The 19,802-nt window shown below is 43.0% G+C and overlaps 1 protein-coding gene across 15 annotated transcripts in view; it reads right to left on the reverse strand.

Moving 5' to 3' along the window:
- The window catches only part of LPP (LIM domain containing preferred translocation partner in lipoma), a 306,103-nt gene that overhangs the window by 110,694 nt on the left and 175,607 nt on the right, over positions 1 to 19,802 (reverse strand). For all 15 annotated transcript variants that reach the window (XM_032446708.1, XM_032446707.1, XM_015871615.2 and 12 more), the window contains one exon: positions 14,358 to 15,023. In XM_032446708.1, coding sequence (XP_032302599.1) covers positions 14,358 to 15,023 — 666 coding nt within the window. The remainder of the gene's footprint in view (positions 1 to 14,357; positions 15,024 to 19,802) is intronic.

Consider the following 19,802-nt stretch of genomic DNA (forward strand, 5'->3'; position numbering starts at 1 on the left):
GGAAGACTGGGACCTAAACAGCTCATGCACTGATGAGAAAATGAGCAGGTCACTAGAGATGCCAACCTGCATACGTGGCACCAGTAGATTTCCAAATAACACAGATAAAGTGAGCCAAGCATCTGTGGATACCCGCGATGGCCTCCCATAGCACAGGGGACCGCAGGCACTGCTGAGGATAACAGGCTGTTGACTTGGGGAGAGAAACATAAAAATAAAAAAGCAAGGACTGTTGGTATTACAGAACAGTGTGCTGAGGAAACAGGAATGGAAACAGCAATAAACTGCTGGGACCCACTGCTGCAAGAAATAAGTAGGATAAACTCTGCTGGGTCAACAGAGCATCAAATGTGGCAGAGGCCTGGCCCTGAGCTCTTTCCTTTCTGAAACATGAATGGCTGAAGGCCAATCCTGCTCAGCTGCAGGGCTGCCCTACTCTTTGGGTTACAACTGTACAGAAGTTGCTGCACCCAAGTAAACAATATTTTCTATCACCAGCTAAGGAATGCTGGTGACCTCCATCAATGCCCTTCTGTTTGTGTTCTGAAACTAACTGACAAGGCCACTGTGCTCAGGTGTGCAAATGCATGCACTGCCACACTATTTGTTTTGCTTACTGCCCCATGCTCAAGCATCCCAGTCAGAGGCAATTGTCACTCTGTGACACCACCTGAAAGACATAGTGAATGCAGCTTTTTGCCCAGCTCCAGCGCCCTGAAGATGACAACCAGATACACGCTTTTCCCTCAGAGCCCCTCTGACTGTCTATAGCAACAACAGGGACAAAAAGGAAAACCAAAGGACTCATTGAAACTTGGATCTGTCAGTTTGGATGGCCCCACACAACCACACTCAGACCTGACAGGTGCCTTCACAACTTCTCCTTTTAAGAGGAAGCACAGACCGCTGCATGTCAAAACCCCAGGCTTCACTTCCCCACTTCAATACCAACTCAGTCTCTGGACCTGGGCATGTTAATTAACACAAGCAAAGTCTGAGTCCCCCATCTGCCAGCTATTCAACAGAAGCATCCTCACTCCCAGTCCTTCACTGCTTGCAGACAGAAGTCTTCTGCCTTCTTCCTTGAGATCCCACCAGTCACAATGAAGAAAGAATGAGGGTAGATGGAAGACCAGCACAGGATAGCTCATCTGTAGTAACTCCAAGGGTGAAGGAAGGGAATACAAGATTCAAGCTAACTGTACTGGCGAATTCTTTGTTCAGTGTGCTAAAGACTGACATTAAGCCATTTCCACTAAACAACATTTTGGATGAACATTTCTCTTTGCCCATATCCAGGTAAAGGCTGGAAGCTGCAGTCCTCAACTTTACAGTACTGTGAACTCATTGGACAGGAGCAGAAATCACAGGTGAACAGCCAACACTGAGAACATGAATCGAGCTCTACAAGTGCATTACCCAGCCAACATTTGCCTAAATGTGCATGCATGCACGTGGGTGTTTGAAACCTCACAGTAAAACCCAGGCTCAATACACATTATAATACATATATATTATACAGAAAGTAAAGCTCAGTTTGATCAGAATTTCTATTGTAGCCAACATTTTGTCCACTCTCATAAAAGAGCTTATGAAAAAGTGTTAAGCATACAGAAGTCCAAAAGCCCCCATGTACCAGGATGAATAAGGTAGGGATTCCCCTGAAGATAAGCATAAAATCACTATAAGACCAGAAATGGGTACAGTGTGTTACATGCTTTGGAAAGGCATGGAGGCACCAAATAAAAAGGCCATGCTTTGATTTACTCAGCCTCCTAGCTGTCACTTGAGAACCTCAGATGACAGGACCTCTGATCCATACTAACAGCTTTATTAAATGAACACAGTTGCTTCAAAGTTAATACAACTATGCTGACATCATTCTGGCCCAATAAACCCATCACAAAATGATGAACTACATTGTGTCTCCAAGTGCCTTCATAGGATAGATCAAACTCGCTGCTAAAATAGCATTCCATACGTGCAGTGTATGTGGGTTTTTCATATGTACTGTTGCATCTACTAAGGTGTTTTTTTTCCATCTTTGTATGTTTCTCTTCCTGGCTTCTTGTCTCAAATTTCCAAAAGCTGGAAATAATCACAGAATCGTTAAGGTTGGAAAAGACCTCTAAAATCACCTAGTCCAACCGTCCACCTACCACTAATATTACCCACTAGCCATGTCCCTAAGTACTGCATCTACCTTTTCCCTTAAACATCTCCAGTGATGGTGACTCCACAGTCTCCCTGGGCAGCCTGTGCCAGTGCATTATAACTCTTTCAAAGAAGAAATGCTTTCTAATATCCAACCTGAACCTCCCCTGGCACAACTTGAGGCCATCACCTCTTGTCCTATCACTGTTACTTCAGAGCAGAGGCTGACCCTCACTTTACCACAATCTCCTATCAATGAGAGAGTGATGAAGCTCCCCCTGAGCCTCCTAAAAGACCCCAGTTCCACCAGTTGCTCCCCATAAGACTCGTGCTCCAGACTTCTCACTGACACAAACAGAGATAGCTTCATTTCAGCTGCAAAATAGTTATTCCCATAAATGTGTTATAAGTGGGATATAAGACAGCCACCAAATGTCAGATGAGCCATTCAACAGTGGCTGAGCAATCCTGAACACCAGGGCAACAGCATTCATCTTCCTCCTCACTTCCCACATTCCTTGTACCTGGCTTGCATAAAACACATGGATTTGCCACTAATAGAGAAGCCCAAGAGGCTGGTAGCAGTGTCTGATTTCACCAGCCTTTCCTGGCAATGAAACAAAGCAGGCACTTTGGCCATGGTACTGCCTCTTCACCACAATCTTCAGGCTCAGACAAGGTCAGAACACTGCGCTGTTCCTCAAGGCTAGCGTGTATATATCTCACGGTCCAAGAGCTAATTCATCCTTAAAACTCTATGGCTTGGTTAATTAAATCATTCTCCATCTCCGAGACGACTGTTTTATCTCCCCAGCACAGGTACCTCACTGTCCCTGTAACACTGCATTAGGACACAGACCGGTGGAGAAGAAAACCTCGTGGCCGCTGCCCATGTGAGCCTGACAGAGCAGCTTTCCCTCTGCAAGTATGGGGAAATGACTATAAAAGCAAGATACAGCTACGTGCCTTTCAGAGGCTCTGTGAAGAATTTAGTTAAGATTCATAAGAGGGCTCTGAAAGTATTAAAAAAAGCAAACAACAAACCCTACATAAATGATAAATTTTAACTGTTTTTAATGGTGAATACCCGCAGTTTTAAGAGAGGCCTTTTCTTAGTTTCCATACAAAAGTGCAAAAATATCCTTCATTGCAAATAACCACTCCGCCTGCTGTGAGAGGCTACGCACATGATTCCAATTGCCTTTCACAAAGAAAACAAGAATAACATTTTGCATTTATAGACTTTAAAACTACTTTGCAGACAATCAAGTCTCAAAACCCCCACTGTGATACAGGAGGCAAACATTATACCTGCTTTAGACAAGAAACTAACGGGCAAAAATATTGAACTGCCTTGCCTAAAGCCAGAAATGAGACATTTGAGAATTCAGGCACGCTAGCAAGGCTTATCCAGACCCACATTTGCTCACTTGCTCTTCTTAGCAAACTGTTTACTATCCCACACCCAGACTTCCATACAACAAGGTGTACTTGAAGCACAGCACAAGTGGCACCACCATTTATCTGCATTACCTACACATTTAATTTCATGTAGGTACCTCTACTGACCACAGGATGTGCCAGGGATTGCATTAGGCCACTTATTCAATTTCCTAGCATGTGTGGCAGGAGAAAAGTTGTTGACAACTAAAAGTTAACCAAACATGTATTTTTAGAACCTAAGTCCGACGTTCTACTGTCTGGATTCATAACTACCCATTTCTCTGACATTAAGTTGAGCTACCACATGAGAAAATTGCTAGAATGGTAGTATTTCCAGGGCACACTGAGTCACTGTCCGACATCTAAAATGGGAAATAAAATAATTTCTCAGAAATTGTCAGCACAGTGGGAGGCAAAGTTTGCAGGAACTCAGCTTGTATAGAAAAATTCAGGTTTCTGCTCTAAAACGGGTCCCTCGGCACTAAGCACACTTTTTTTTTTTTAATTACCAGATGATAGAAAAACAATTAGGTCCCATGGTGTTATTTCCTGACATTATCTCATATTTAGAACAATTATTAAGCAACACTAGCAAAATGATAATGGTGATAACCAGGGAGCAGCAGAAGGACCGTGCAGACTGAGAAACACACATCCTTTTTCGCTTTGATCTGATCCATCCCAGTGAGGAGCTGAGATCCCTGCCTGGAGACGCTTCTTGCCTTGTCCCTGAAGAAGGATGCTTGCGAACCTCATCCTCCTCCACAGCAGGAATTCCCAACCCTAGACAGACCACCTTGGCTTGCCTCCTCAATGGCACATGGGGAATGCTAATGTGGAAGAGTAAGAAAGTCCCTAGGGCAGTAGTTTTCTTCCTCTTAATTTGCATACCATTAGTTTCTTTTCTTCCCTTGGAAGTGCAGGCCTCTGCATAATGAATTTAAGCTTCTGACAGCAGGCTCTCATAAACTGGGAACTACAGCTCTGAAGCAATTTGCTGACACTGAGGGTTTCCAAGGTGAAAGCCACTGATCTCCTGCACAGGTATGGGAGAGCCTGTCCTCCGGAGAAGCCTCTGCAATCCCAACGTTAATCATTAACTCCTAAATGGAAGCAGAAGGGTTGATGAGGGTTTATATGGCTGCATATCCTTCGTATCCTCTTTAAAAGGAGAAACAGATGTTTCCAAAGACCACAAACTTCCACTCCACAAATCTCAGCCTGTTACCTTGAGGCAGTGAGTTCCAAAAACTGAATTAAAAAAACAGATTAATTGTTTCACTGGAAGGTTAAGAAAAGAGCACAGAGAGGAGACTCAGGGGTTGGATACATTCCCTTGGACAGCAGTACACCTGCCTGCTCAGAAAGCAGCAGAAGGCATGGGGAAAACCCTGTCCTGCCACCAATTTTGGCTGGTAATCAGGGGGCTTCAGGACTGCTAACCCACATGAACACTGGAAAGCTTTCCCCTGTGTCAGAGATGTGCCCCCAAGTATAAACCCCATCTCATCTGTCTATATATGCTCTAGACTTCTTCACTAGCATGAATTTATAAACAAACTCCAGATACTACCTGCTTGTGCAGCACCAAAGAAGTTCTTTTTATCTGGGATGTTTGGCTCTCCCCCACCTTTTCTCACTCATTTTAAGTTTATATCATCTTGATTTTCAAACAAAAAGCAAAACCCAAACAAAAAAGAGTGGCACTTTCGAGTGCTGCCTTCAGATATTCATTTGTATGCGTTTCCCATTCTTGACTAACAAAAAAGCAGTTAATTTTGTTGTAGCAGCCCGTTGCGATAGAAATAAAAATAATAGGCACATTCACAGATTTTGAACTTTTTACAGACACTGCTGCAAAAAGCAATTTTAATTTATAACCACGGAGTCTTGCAAAACATATAACGAAGACATAATAAAATGGAATGTTTATCCTGTGGCTCCCATTAGACCTCTTCCGTTCGATGGTTGTAACTAATGACTTGTTTTTCCACTTTTGTATTGGAAGCCTTATTATTGGGCTGCACAGAGCATACCTTATTTGATTTCCCTAGCAATGCCTGCACCTCTTGCTGAAGCCTGCAATTAGATGTTTATGAAATAATATTGAAAAGCTGCATAATCTTGTCTGTGGTCAAAAATTAAAACAAAAACAACAAAAAAAGCCAGCGACAAAACAGCCCTGTTGGTATAATATTATACAGAGCACAATAGACTAATGTTCACTCCAGTGCATGTGTCCTTTTGACTAACCACTTCTATCTGACAACCTTTTTTTGGCAGCAGAACACACTGTACTTTTTGGATAATTGACTGTGGAATATAGTGCTGTTTACTCAAAAGCAGGTCACACAGAACTGAATTTCCAGTTGTCTTTATCCTTTTACCTTTCTTATCTTCATGCCTGAACACTGAACTTCTTTGAATAACACGTGGTTTTAATTGCTGTACTGTACTTATTCCTCAGAAGGTGAACTGATGGTGAAAGGGTAAGGAAAGGTGGGAAGCTGAATTCTGATTTGAAAATTAGATGTGAACATATTACTGGTGAGCTAACTGACAAACCCAAACAAGCATTTCCAGCACCCTCTATTATCTGCAGGGTCACCTTTACGTGCAGTGTAACTGTATAGTTTCTCTATGCTTAAAATCAACAGGATGGTTTCACCCACCACTTGCTCACTGACCTGGAAATTCAACAGTGGCAAAGCCCCCATTTTGAAGTTCAAACCTTAGGGGGTGGACACTCTTAGAGAAAATGATGCAGAAACACATAGAAGTTGTGACAAACCTAGACTAGAGTAAATGCAGTTTGGGAAATGGGTTCAGGAGAAAGTACCATCTGAAGTGTTCAAATGAGGCAGTGAAAGAACTGATGCGTTTCTAAAGGTTTTCTTGGGATGCAGCCTAGGGGAAAAGAGGTCACAAGTGTTGCTAAACAGGAGAGAAAATGGGCTTTGATGGCACAAAGAGAACAGCAGAGCCTTCTAACACAGGCTAGAAAAGGAGGTGCAAGCACCTCTCTGTTGCATATCAGACAGAGAACCGTGGGGGTCACCCGAGACCTGCAGCTTGCAAAGTACTCGTGTAACTTGGCTTCGCAAGAAGTACAGATGTCACAGGGCACTAATTCACAAGAGGTTTCTTCTATAGTCTAAGACTGGAAAATAACCCCTCGGGCTTCCTGGTGACAGCCTAGATGGAATCTGTCAGCAGCAAACACACAACAGGAGCTTCCCTGGTCACTTATGTAGTTTTCCCTCTGAAAAAGTTGAGTTTTCACTTCAAGCTCTCAGAGCAACAACAGAAAAGGAGGTGATTCACTTAATGAGTGAGCAGCTCTCACAAAGCCAGAGGAAACACCTGAAAAGGAACATCCTTCAGGTGTTCTGAAATACACTCTGACTAGGAATTAATGGGATGAACTTGATTGTATCTCATCTGCTCTATTACAGTGCAGGTGTGGTTCCATTCTACTGATGACTAAAGTAATCCTAATACGTCAGTTTAAGTTACTGCCAATTCATTTGAGGAAATTTTGTTTGTTTAGAAAAAACCTTAACTGGCAGGGATGAATGATACTGATGATAATAATTCATCTGTCTGCACCGGCGCTAAAACACACAGTGGAAAATCCTTGCTAATGCTAGATTGATCAGCTAACACACAGCAGATCCGCTCTTCTCATTTGTTTCACGTAGCTGACTTCAGACAGCACACTGCACTCTGAACTATTTTGAGGTTCCACGTAAAACAAAGTCTATTAGTGCAGATAAAGAGCAATGAGTACTGTTCTACTACAAGGAAGAGTTTGCCTGATGGCTTTTTTTTCCTCCACACAGAGAGAATACACTGTGTTTGGAACAAAGAGAAAAATGTGATTGGAAAGTTTAGAGCCCTTAAATTAATTCCCTAGACAAAAAGTTGAGGCATCATATTCATAACATCATGTTATGTAACTTGCACTGGAGCCAGGCAGCTACTAAGTGAAATAGTACGAGTTATAAAAGCAAAATATTATTGTGAAAACAATTTTACAACTTCATAATTCACTATTATTTTCATTTAAGAACTAAACTGTCAGTACAATTGCAAATTCTGCTTGCCTTGCAGGAGTTCTTCCAGCTGGTGATAGGAAACCTTCCCTTCCCCCCCCTCCATGCAAAGGCTGCTATTCCACTTAATATACTGCATTTCTTTATAGTTATACAGAGGTAAATCTTAACAGGAAGTCTATTATGTGGGTGCCTAAGCAAGTTTAATACCTGAACATTTATAATCAATAAATGTAAACATATATTATTGTTTCTTCTCATTACTCTTGGAGGAATGAAATCAGAATAGATTATTTTCTACTCTTTACAACCAAGAATCTGTTTTAAGTGGGAACCTACACGACTTGCACTTCTCACTAGGCACCATGATCAGCTCACACAGGTATTTGGCTCAAGGCTGTGGCTGTCCTCAGCCATATCTATCAATGGAAAAGTGAATCACCTTTTCAACTGCGCACATCTCCCTGCACCAAGTTCATGCTTTGTAACAGACCATTGCTATGTTATGTGTGCACATTCCATTAGGAACTGGATTAGGACCACAAATATGTTCCACAGAACTCAGTAGGAAAATCACCCAGGCATGTGCCAGTCCATTCCAAATGACATAACCAAAAATACCTCATTAGCCAAAGAAACACACTGAACGGAGTAGTTCCTTGTCAGGAACCAGTATTACTGTCAGGTCATTAGCTTTGAATTTCACACCAATAAAGTAGCCAGAGCTCTTCTTGCCTCAAGCAGAGAAGCTATCTAGAGACACCGAGATGCTCCTTGTCTGCTACTTCTCCCCAGCTCTCTTACTGGTTTAGTGCCTAAGCTTGGGCAAGTTTCCTTGCTCATTCATATCCTAGCAATCAACTCGGCAACAACAGAAATTATTTGATAGGAGAACAACTTCACCATGTGTTTCAGCATCCTGGAAGATGCTCTGGAAGAATTACAATGTGGTTGGACATGAATGTATTTTAAAACATCAAGAATCAGCTCGTACAGCAATCAGCAGCACCATCACACACAACAGCCAGGGTATGCCTGTGAATTAATTAAATTGCACACACTTTTATGGGTTCTGCTTTTAGAATCGAAAGCTGTAAACTGAAAGCAAGCAACTGTCCTTGCCTCATCAGCTGCAGAGCATGCTGCCCACCAGAGACCGGAGCTCAGATGGCCCCAGGGCTCAGGCAATTACTGCTGCCCAGAAACCAGACAGCCTCCTCAACAGATGTTTCTTCTCACCCATAGGTAAGTATCTGCTGACTATATTTTATGGCCACAGATAAAACATCCTTACCCATTAGACTGTGACACAGCCTGACAGCATCTGTCAATGCAAACACTTGGCTATGAAGAGTTAAACAGCAGAGGAACAGAGCCCTTAATTAACATCAAGGCTGCCCCATTCCTTATCATGTATGGAGGCATTGTCCTCAGCTTATTTTAAGAAGGAGCAAGAAAGAACATCCATGTATTACGTCAAAAGCCTCTTTCTCAATTATTCCTCTTTTATTACAAACCCAAAGTGGCTGAGTAAAGGCTAAAGCTCAAAAACCTGCGAGACAAAAAAATACAGCTGTAAATTTAAGTTGGTTTCTCAGTATATGCTGACCTCACTTACTTCTGTAACTACAGGATCCCTGTTATCTTTAACTTCAAGGTAACTGTTTGGCAATTCTGAGTTTCTCTGCAATTCTTAAGAGACAAATCTGATGAATTTGTGTCATCAGCCAGTCTTGCTAATAAAAAGAATGTAGAAATAACGCCAATATAATACAAAGAACCAACAGTAAAGTCCTGAAACAAGAATGGTAAGCATGTTTTTCTTAGGTGAGAATTGGGTTCTTTCAAAAGTTTAGGGTGTAAGAGAGACTGTGCCAGACTCCTGTAGTAAAGATCAGCAAACTGTTACAAAATCATTTCTTTGCAACTATTCCCAATGTGAAAATTCTGAAGAAACTCACAAAGATTCTGGTGCAGAGATGTAAATTATCTTTGAGTGAAAAATACTGTTCTCAATGCCACAGAGTGCCAACAAGTCCCAACTCTGATCCGCTCCTCTCAGTGTGAGACACCACTGTCTTCTTCTCCTCCTCCTCATTTTAACAGAAGCAACACAACATTTAATTTAATCCACCCAGAAGCAATGACAGAGTCAGCAGCTGATATACAGCTAGTGCTGGTTAGAACTCAGAAATACTGTTTTATGAAGAATGTCAACATTTTGACATGTGTTGCTATTCTCAGGGTAGAACTGCATATTCATCTGGGAAACTTAAAATGTCACACTGAAATTGCAAATTCAATCCTGAATTTTGGAATTTCACCTTTTTATTTCACTTTACATTATCATTCTCTTTTTTTTTTTAGTGTATTCAGTACCAGACTGTAACATTTTGAATAACTTTTTAATTCGATATGGCTTTATTTTAACACTGTAAAACGATGGGCAATTACTGGCTTGCATTGACAGAAAACCAGCTTGAACCATCATTTTACCCTGCCCCTGAATCCTACCCAGTGGAAATTTTCTATGTGCAGCTATTGACTTGGGTGCAGAGATGAGATGTTGGGGGAGAAGATACTTGGGAGGAGGGATGTGGCAAACACTAAGCTGCCTGCCTTTGTGCACAAGCAAAAAGCTAAGCTAAGGAAGGCTATATCCTGTGACAGCAGGAGGATATCTGGCAGATTGCATTTACTCATCTGCAGAGAACAAAAAATTCCTAGCCACTAGATTAACAGCAAGCAGCAAGAGCATTAGACTGAGTTCAAACACAAGTGCCGGAGGTATTATTTTATGTGAGTGATGGCAGACTGCAAAAATTATTAAACCGGTGCAAGAGAAATGCATCAGTCATAGCAAAGGACGCTGTTGAGCAGATGTTTCTGAGGCAAAGATGAAGCTTCCAAGCAAACATCTCCATCACAGGTATTAAATCAGTGGAAAAACTGACAAAAGCTGTGTAAAATGAGAAAACAGCGAGCCGTCACAGCCCTCTTTTGGGTATTGCAAGTTTCATATCAATGCTGGTTGCAGTAGGCAGCAAAGTAACACCACCCCCAGTAGCACAGAAAGGACGCAGTGGTTGAGGTCTGCTAATCAGGAGTGACCACCACCACCTAAATCACGCCAAAAGCATAAGCTGCCTCATCACCCTTACCTCCCCCTCTGCCACAGTTTCTCTGTTTAATTTCCACAGTGCTCACTGAAAACCATGCACAGGGCTTGAAAGGCTGTTTGAAGTGGTTGCCCTGCTCCTCGTGCACTACTAGTGCATTAGTCCCTTTGGGAGGGAACATGGTTCCTTAGGACAATGAGTAGATTCAGAAACAGGACGGAGAATCCATGGGATTCAAGATTTAAGGATTCTCCTCCAAAAGAGTAGACGGGCACTGTCACAGGCTGCCCAGGGAGGTGGTAGAGTCACTGTCTCTGTAAGTGTTCTAGAAACATGGAAATGCAGCACTGAGGAATGTGGTTTAATGGGAAATATTGATGGTATACGGACAGTTGGATCAGATGATCTTAGAGGTCTCTTCCAAACTTTACAATCCTATGATAACCAAACCCAGTGAGAGAACCTAGAGTTACTGGAAGATATGAAAGGTATTTGGTGACTTGGCCAGATAGATGTGTTGGTTAATGGTCAGAGCTTCTTCAACTATTTAGGCCACTAGGCAAACTTGCAAAAATTCTCTCTCCATGGCTTTGCCATTTAATTTCTCTGCTGTAAACATCTTTGTGCCAAAAATCATTATATCTAATGAGTCACTCTGATCTAGTGCTTGCTGACTTTTGGGAGAGGAGATGTTAAGAAAGAGGCTTCTATTTGATCTGAAAGGACACCATACCACTGCAAACAACATGAAGCGAGCCCACTGTATCACAAGTTCCTGTGATGGTTTTGTAACAATTCTTGTGCTGTTCATCAGAAACCCCCACTATCAATGACCATGAAGAAAAAGCTACTGAGATTTCTGGCTGTGGATGCCTTCAACGCGTATGAAGGTTTGAATGAGGACATGCACTTCACTAGTTCACTTCCCAACTAGGACTTGGGCTTTAATGCTAAGTACAATGCAACAAAGGACTAAATGCAGAGAGGTTTCACATGCACAACTCTCACTCCCATAACTGGCCCAAGGACAGAATGCACCAGAGCTGTCTATGACTACAGCTCATTGTTCTCAGTGGGCTTTAAGAACCTATAGAGATTATTTGCTGTTCCCATACCAGTCCAGATTTATTTTGGATCAGCAGCGACCTCAACATAATCAGTACACAGTAAAAAGCAGAGCCACAGCATTGTCGATCCTTTCTAGACAGAATGTAAGATATACATTTTTATAGGTGCTTTTTAATTAGTTGGGTTTTTTTTTTGTTGTTGTTGTTGTTATTACAAACCCTAAATGAATTGAATGAAAAAACTCTACTCGGTGACAGGTCATGGTTGATATTAGAGTTAAGGCTCACAGATTTCTAATAAGAGATGAATTTGTTAACATTTCTTTAATATTTTCCACACAAAATGTGTTCGAAATTAAGAATGCATTTTTCTGAACACAGTTGGAAATGATTCAGTATTTTAAGATGACTCCATTGCAAGAAGAAAAACATCTAAAGGTATTCTTGCATTTTAAGTGATAACACCTGCTTTTTAAATCATTCTGGCTTCTCAGTTCATTCTCCTTAACTGAAAGACCTCAAACCAACCCTGAAAAGGCAGAACACAACATATTTTCACGTAGAAAACTGATTCTGATTTCTGTTGCGCTGTAGCCAACAAGTAGATTTGCAGCAATAATTCTCCCTTATCAGAAATCTGGCACCAGCAAAGCCTGCCATATTTTTTCCCCTTTTAAATAATTCCAAAAGTTGATTTTATGAATGGGACTGCAAAGGAAGAGAACAACATTCAGTAAAACCAGACAATACTGCTCCACTGGCAAAGCACACAGTGCTTTATTACTGAGCATTTCCTACTAGACTGCAAGATCATCTTCAATCCTTCACCAATTAATCTGTGCATTATACGAAACAGCAATCAAGCAGTTTGCAGCACCATATTAGAGAGCCGTTGTAAGCTCAAAGGTGAAACAGGCAATAATGCAGATATTCAGCAGGTTAAAAGAGAATTAAATTCTGGAGGAATCTATTACCAAGCAAATCACAGCCTGCCTTGCAGAAATACTTATTTTTATAGAGATGATACAAGTAACTTTATATGTGTATTTGCAAATGTCATGTGCACACAAACACATATGTAAATAGATATCTAAATACGGGTACATGAAACCCCAAACTTGAACTAAATTAAACTGCCCCTCCAGCTTTGTAATGCAAATGAGACTTGTGCTGTTTGTGGTTCAAGACGATTTGCGTTTCCATAGAGATGCTGACTGAACTAAAGTTCTTAATTTTTTATATATATATAAATATATATATATGTGTGTGTGTGTGTGTGTGTATATATATATATATAAAACATACACTTTTATATAAATCTACTTGTATCTATATGTCTAAATACGTATCTGCTGTAGCCTGGCATTTCTTCAGTGACTCCACTGGAAACACACCAATTTACACCAGTTAAGGCTGTGTGCAAATTTCCTACCTTTCACTTCTTTCCAATCTAAGCTCTGTACCAGGCACCTGCAGAGCTGAGTTTATTGCTTTTCTCCTCGCTTCTTTGTAAGGGAAGGGGAAAAATTGGGGAAAAAAATAGTGGTTTATTAGCTTCTCATAGACAGTATTTCAAGGAGCTGTCATTTATTATCCTGCCCTGGCCAGCAATGGGTTCACCATCTCCCTACATAGGCTTGGTGTCTTTGCCCTCAGGCACAGCTGAACCCCATCATACAGAAGAATCACACAAAGCTGATGCCCCACAAGCCGCTAGAGCCACATTTGAGGTGACCACCCAGATGCTGACATATGGGCAGAGAAACCAAGCAGTTTAACTTTGTTCAGTATCTCTCCTTTGGTTTACAAGGCCCAAATGTATGTTGAAGTGATTGGATGCCACTCGCCTCGCTACCACCTGAGAGGGAAATCAGAGCACCCACAGCACTGTGTGAGAACTCATTTCCATGTGGTTTTTCTATGATAAGTGATTTTTAAACAGCAACACACAAGAGGTCAACCTCCGGAATCGCTCTGAACCACAACCAAAACCAGTGCCTTCTGTACCTCCTATCTGCATAAGATGAACAAATTCTCCAGCGAGCCAAAGATGCCCACGAGCTCTCAGAGGAAATGTTGACGCAAGTTGTAAGCCCCCAAAAGCCTATTTCCAAGCCACAGGAGAGCTCCTGTTTCCAGCCTTTAGAAAGCCACGTGGAGGGAGACTACTTTCTGTATTCTTCATTTCCTTCCCTTTGTCAAACAAAGGTGCGGCTTATAAACCTATCACTCCAGTGACTCCAACAGTGTGCAGTGGAAGAGCCAATTGGCAAGGTCTGAAAACCTCCCGATGTAGGCATGGAAACATAGGGCAGAGGACATGAATTGCCATGCCCCCGCTGCTCATGTGCCCTCAGCCCTGACTCTACAAGCACCAGTTCAGTCTACCCAGGGTCCAACCCAGCCTGGACTTAAGCACCTCCAAGGATGGGGCATCCACAGCTTCCCTAGATAGCCTGTGCCAACACCTCACCAATCTCTCTGTATAAGGGTGACCAACAAGTGCTGACATCTCCTACCTTTTGCTGCAGCGGCTGCGGGGCCAGCACTGGGTCTGTGATGTAGGTCTTCTTCGTTCCAGGAGGCTGGTACATCCCAGGAGGAGCCTGGCCCATGGTATTACTGCTAGGATACGCTGGCTCAACCTTCCAGGTGCTCTGTGGCATGTAGGGTGTGTCAGAGCCATTCCTCCCTCCATATCCGCCGTAATACGGGTCCTGGTAGCGGCCTTGCTGAGGTGCATAGCCATAGCTGGGCTCTGAAGGACGGGCAGGTGGTGGGGCGTAACCATAGTCGGGCCCACGGGGCTGTGCTGAGCCATATTGCTGGGCACCAGGCGGGCGGGCCGAGGGGGCTGCATAGGGCTGGCCAGGCCCCAGACTGCCATAGTGAGTGGGCTGAGGACCCGGCGGCTGGTAGTGAGGGCTGGGCTGTGCCGTCCTCACTTGGACATTGAAGGTTGGGCGGCTGGGTGTGGAGGCCGTGGTGTAGGAAGCTGGAACTGGCTGAGGCTTCAGGGTGCCGATGGGAGTGACTGGGATGGGTGCAGGCTGGCCAGGCCCCTTGGCTGTGGATTTCTTGGTGGCAGTGAGGGGAGGCTGGTTGGGAATGATCATCCGCTTGTGGCCAGTGACAGGGGTGGACACAGACGGGGTGTTGGCAGCAGAGCTGGAGGTCCCGGAGCCCTATGAGCAAACAAAGAGCCACAGCGTCAGCAGGATGAGCCATTCAGCATTGTGTTGTAAGCAGAAGGGTTAAGAGGGAACAGGGTCTTACAGTAACATCTGCACAGCAACTCAAACTGCTTAGGGAAGCAGGAATGTACCTGAAACTACGCATTATAAAATGGTAATAACAACCTTTTCCTGCTCTGACAGAACAGGGACAGTGCTGCTGCAGCCGAGCAGAACTGCCAGGCAGCACATTGTGCCTCTCCTTGGGGTTTCTTCCTCCACTTTAGAACAAACAAACTTGAAAGCAATAAATGCAGGGGGGGAAAAGGAGATTTTCAGGAGAATATTTAGCATGGATACCCACATGTTCATGTGAAAATGAGAGCACTCGAAAGAAGAAAAATGAGATTTAAGTCTCTATGGAGACATGCAAGCTTCCAGAGTGCTCAGAGGGTATTGCCCCCAGTACAGGACTGCTTCTGACAGTGTAAGACAGCAAAACAGAATGGGCTGAAAGCTTTGCTTAGAGCAAAGTGTAACACAGAAGTGTCCCTGTCCCTGGCACTGTAAGTCTCAAGTGACCCCAGCAAAATGTTACACGTGGCACAGAGAAGGGCAGAAAGCAGGCCAAGATTCCTAAGGGCTTTAGAAGTCTGATCCTGTGTAACCCAGCACCAGCACCTGAGCCTCACAGCAAGTCCTGCCACTTCCTGGGACTTGGCAACTACATGAAGACATAGCACCGCAACATCATCCTAGCAGGTATCTTATATCTTCCTGTCTAATATACTTGTCTGTCTTACTCAACTTTATTATTCAGCCTCTGTATCCAAAAATACTGGTGCAAAAATACAGCTTTGTTAAAGAGCTAACATTACAAAATGGTTTCTGGAGATCACCATTAAGCCTTTTCACTAAGTCAAAGAACAAATTTCTACTCCTGGAACTCAGGATTTAGTATATCTTGCTTCTCCTTAGTTTGTTGTATTCTTAAAAGGGTCCTTGAATTCCATCTCTTCCCATACACAGAAGAATTAAAAGCAACATGAACAGTTTGATGGCATTCCTTTGCTGTTACACTTAGCATGATGGTTATATCTTATATAAGCTTTATGCATTTGGCTCCATCTCACCCAATCCTCTCAATAACCTTTAAGTGCAAAAGGAGACCCAAACCAGACAAGCTCATGTGATGCCCATGGCAGTGCTCAAACTAAAGCACACACCTCTTTTCCTTAAATAAGGAGTCCTGTACCTCTCCCGAGATACTGCTGCTCTATGCAGACACCCTGGTCGGCAAGCACTGCCTCATTTTCCCCTTGCTGGACTTGCTAGGCAGGGAACCGAGTGGTGGGGGCTCATCAGGGGCATCAGAGAAATCCTCTGCCTGGTCAGCAGGTGGCGGCAAGAAGTTGCTGCCTAACCAGCTCAGGCCAGTGGCTGGAGAGAACCTTCAACTACACAACACACTGAGCCTCCCAGGTTACCAAATCACCACCCAGGTGGCAGCCACCACACATGAAGGGAGAAAAGAGTAAACCACTCAGCTTCTCCTCCACAGCCTACAGACAAGTCTACCAAGCAATAAGGAAGCTCTACCACACAACTGGTAGTTCTTTCCCAGTGACAGGTGCAAAGACATTTTTGCTGATGTAAAGAACTGACTCCTGTAATCACACCTTCAGGGCAAACCTCCCACAAGGAATGAACGAAACAACAGGCAAGTAAGAGCATCAAGCTGGTTTGAGAGATGTAAAAGGTATGCATGCAGAGGTGGGGGAAAACAGGCAGCACACTTCTGCAAGAGAAAAAATATGTCTCAGTGTAGTCAAACCCTGACTTTACGAACGGATCCACAACAAGGCAATACATAGAATAGATTCTGAAACTGAAAAGAATGAAGAGCTGAAGTGTATCTAGGCTGAACTGCAAGGTCAGAGATGGGTTAAGGGGTCTGTAGCCCTTCATTATCATTGCACAATTCTTCTGATTCTAAACACTTGGTGTGGAGCAGGCATCCCTCTACCCCTGCTTCAGTGCACAACTGCACCAGTGCTCAGTATTAGCAAGAAAGTTTACTTCTTGAAGCAATTATTCCCCCATGTCAGCTTGGCATTTAGTCCAGGAGTGCTAGAAGCTTTCCTGTTTCCTCACCTAGTTCGTTCTTGTAAATTACAGTAGTTTGTCCACTTACTGTAATGGGATGAAAGGTCCACAACGCAGCACTGTGCAATTACCACCAGAGCTTTTTTCTTTTCCCCCCAGTGTGAACAGGGAGAAGTTAGACAACATTTTAATGACAATGGCACATCAGCAGGGAACAGGAAAGCCCAATACAGAACGTAATTGAGCTCTGTTCATCACATCTTACATTTCTGAATGCAGACTCTGGAAGCAGATTATGACAGAATGCCAGCAAAGCTCTCGTGATGGAAGTCTGTTCATACCAAGAATTGGGGGTTTTCATTCTTGCATTATTAGCATCCAGATAACATACTTCATATGTTGGTGCCAGTCTCCTAACAGAACTGGAATACACCTTAGGAACAATAACCCCTTCCTCCAAAATAAGCTTTGCTGCCTATAGACTGGAACTCTGAGAGGATCTGAGTAACTCTCATATCCGACACCAACAAGATGTGCTGAGTCTCCCGTGTTGTACAGGAGCCCAATGAAGGAAGGCACCAAGCTGGGCCCCTGGGCCAAGAGACCCAGCACTGCCAACACCATCATGGCAAAGGTTGGAACTCATAAGCACCAGCCGCACTGTGGCATTCAAACCACAGCCCATCTTGAGGGGGAGGAAGTTTGCATCAGTAGGAGTCCCCAGAGGCACCCTGAGTGACTCATTCTCAATTCCTCTGAGGGTACTGGGCAAGTTTCTAATGAACGACTGGCTCAAGGGGGAGGAGGAGAAGGGTGCAATGCTAGTTAATGTGGTGTAGCAGAAATATGGAACAGGTTGGAGGGAATTCAACACCTTCTGGAATGCTAATAATTTAAGAGGACACAAAGAGGAACATTGGCTGTAGGTCTTGAACAAGGGCACAGGTGATGTATCACCATAAACCTCTGCTCTCTTGCTTGGGAGAGAAAGGTGGCCACAGTCCAGCCTTCTGTATGGACTCAAATCACCACAGGCTTAAATTTCTAGGTCATTAATTGATTAAGACATTATAAATGCATATGAACTATGGACAAGGTGCATGCAGAAGAGCAAGAAAATGGCACTCATATTCCGTGAGGAAGAGCGATTTCAACATTTGTCTGTTAAACACAAAGATAGGAGAGAATGATGAGGCTATAAGGATGCCAGATAGATGGAGGGGGAGTAATGAGCAGAAAGCTGGAAAGGACTACCTGTGTCACTGGGTACAGTCCCAGCAATGACTGCCACAAAGGTTTCATCCAAATGAGTCCACAGAACGCCTACTAGTACCACAAAGTAGACTCATCCAAAAGCACATCAAAGTTACAGTCCAGAAGCATAAAAGCAAGTAGAAAAAGGAGGAAGGAAAAGCAGAAAGAAAGAGAGTGGATTCACAGTTCAGGCATCCCTTCCTTCAGCAGCTCCTGGACAGCTCATTTCAAAGCTGTACTGCATTTGCAAATGACTAAGACAGCCAAGCACGCTCTCTGACATCCTCATAGGACTGTTCTCAAAGGAAGACAGGCTTTCCTCTGCTCGCCATGCATTAGGTGAAACTGTCTGACACACTTTGCAAGTGCAAATTAGAACCACGCTACTTACCATCAGCCCGTTCTTGCAAATTCATATTCGCAAAGAGAGTAAACTAGAAACCCCAGGTGCTGATAAGGCAGAGTTGTTAAGAGAAACTAGAGTAAGAAGGAGTTAAATTCAGAACCTCAACTACCACAAGCATTATACTACAAAATCTTTTTTTTTTTTTTTAGTAGGGAAAGCACAAGAGCCTTGTTTAAACACAGATGGAAGTACCTAAATGCACTGCCTCTTCTACAAATGAATTACCCAGCAGTTCAAATAAAGGTGAACTAATACTGACAAAATCAAGTAGAACTCAATGAATGTGGGAGGAAAAACCCCCCATAACGCTTCTCCTAAATAAAGCTACCACGTGCAACTGTGAGGGGAATCACTTTGCTTGGTAGCTCTTTCCCCATCTATTTGAAGGCAGTGACAGCTTATAAACAATTTGCAGGAGTTTCTTCTATCAACCACCATATGAGAAGTCTGTGCCTCTATCACAAAGCCATTCATTTCAAGGGACCTGGCTGTCAAAGCTGGATATCTGAATTCAAAGCCACCTTGGTAGGGAAACCCAAAGATGAGATTATCCGCATGAATCATCATTCCATAGAAATTATTTAAATAGATCTTGAATCACATTCAGCATATATCTACAACAAAGTTATTTAATAGGTACTAGAAATGAAACATTGTTCTACCCAAATTAGTCTATAATTCCATACCATTTGTCAGGGTTAAATCTTAAAGAGAACAAAGTAACTGCAGTCTACATCAGGAGCATGATTCTGTATGATCAGCTGGAAGCCTTATGAAAAGGTCTCAACTCTCCTTTTATTTTGTGTATTAGTATTTTCTATAGTCCCTTCAGTTACTCAGTTTCACAGACCTGATCAAAAATGCCTACACAAAGTTTATCACATTCTATTCAATTCTCCTGGCACTTTTCACAAAGGTACAGTTGAATAGCTTTAGCCCTTTAGCTGTCAAATTATCACTTATAAAGATACATTACTCCAACTCAGTGGTTTTCAACCTCTATGTTCTGCAGCCCCCAAATGTCT

The sequence above is a fragment of the Coturnix japonica genome, chromosome 9 (genome assembly GCF_001577835.2).
Source record: "Coturnix japonica isolate 7356 chromosome 9, Coturnix japonica 2.1, whole genome shotgun sequence".
In the NCBI taxonomy this organism is placed as follows: Eukaryota; Metazoa; Chordata; class Aves; order Galliformes; family Phasianidae; genus Coturnix; species Coturnix japonica.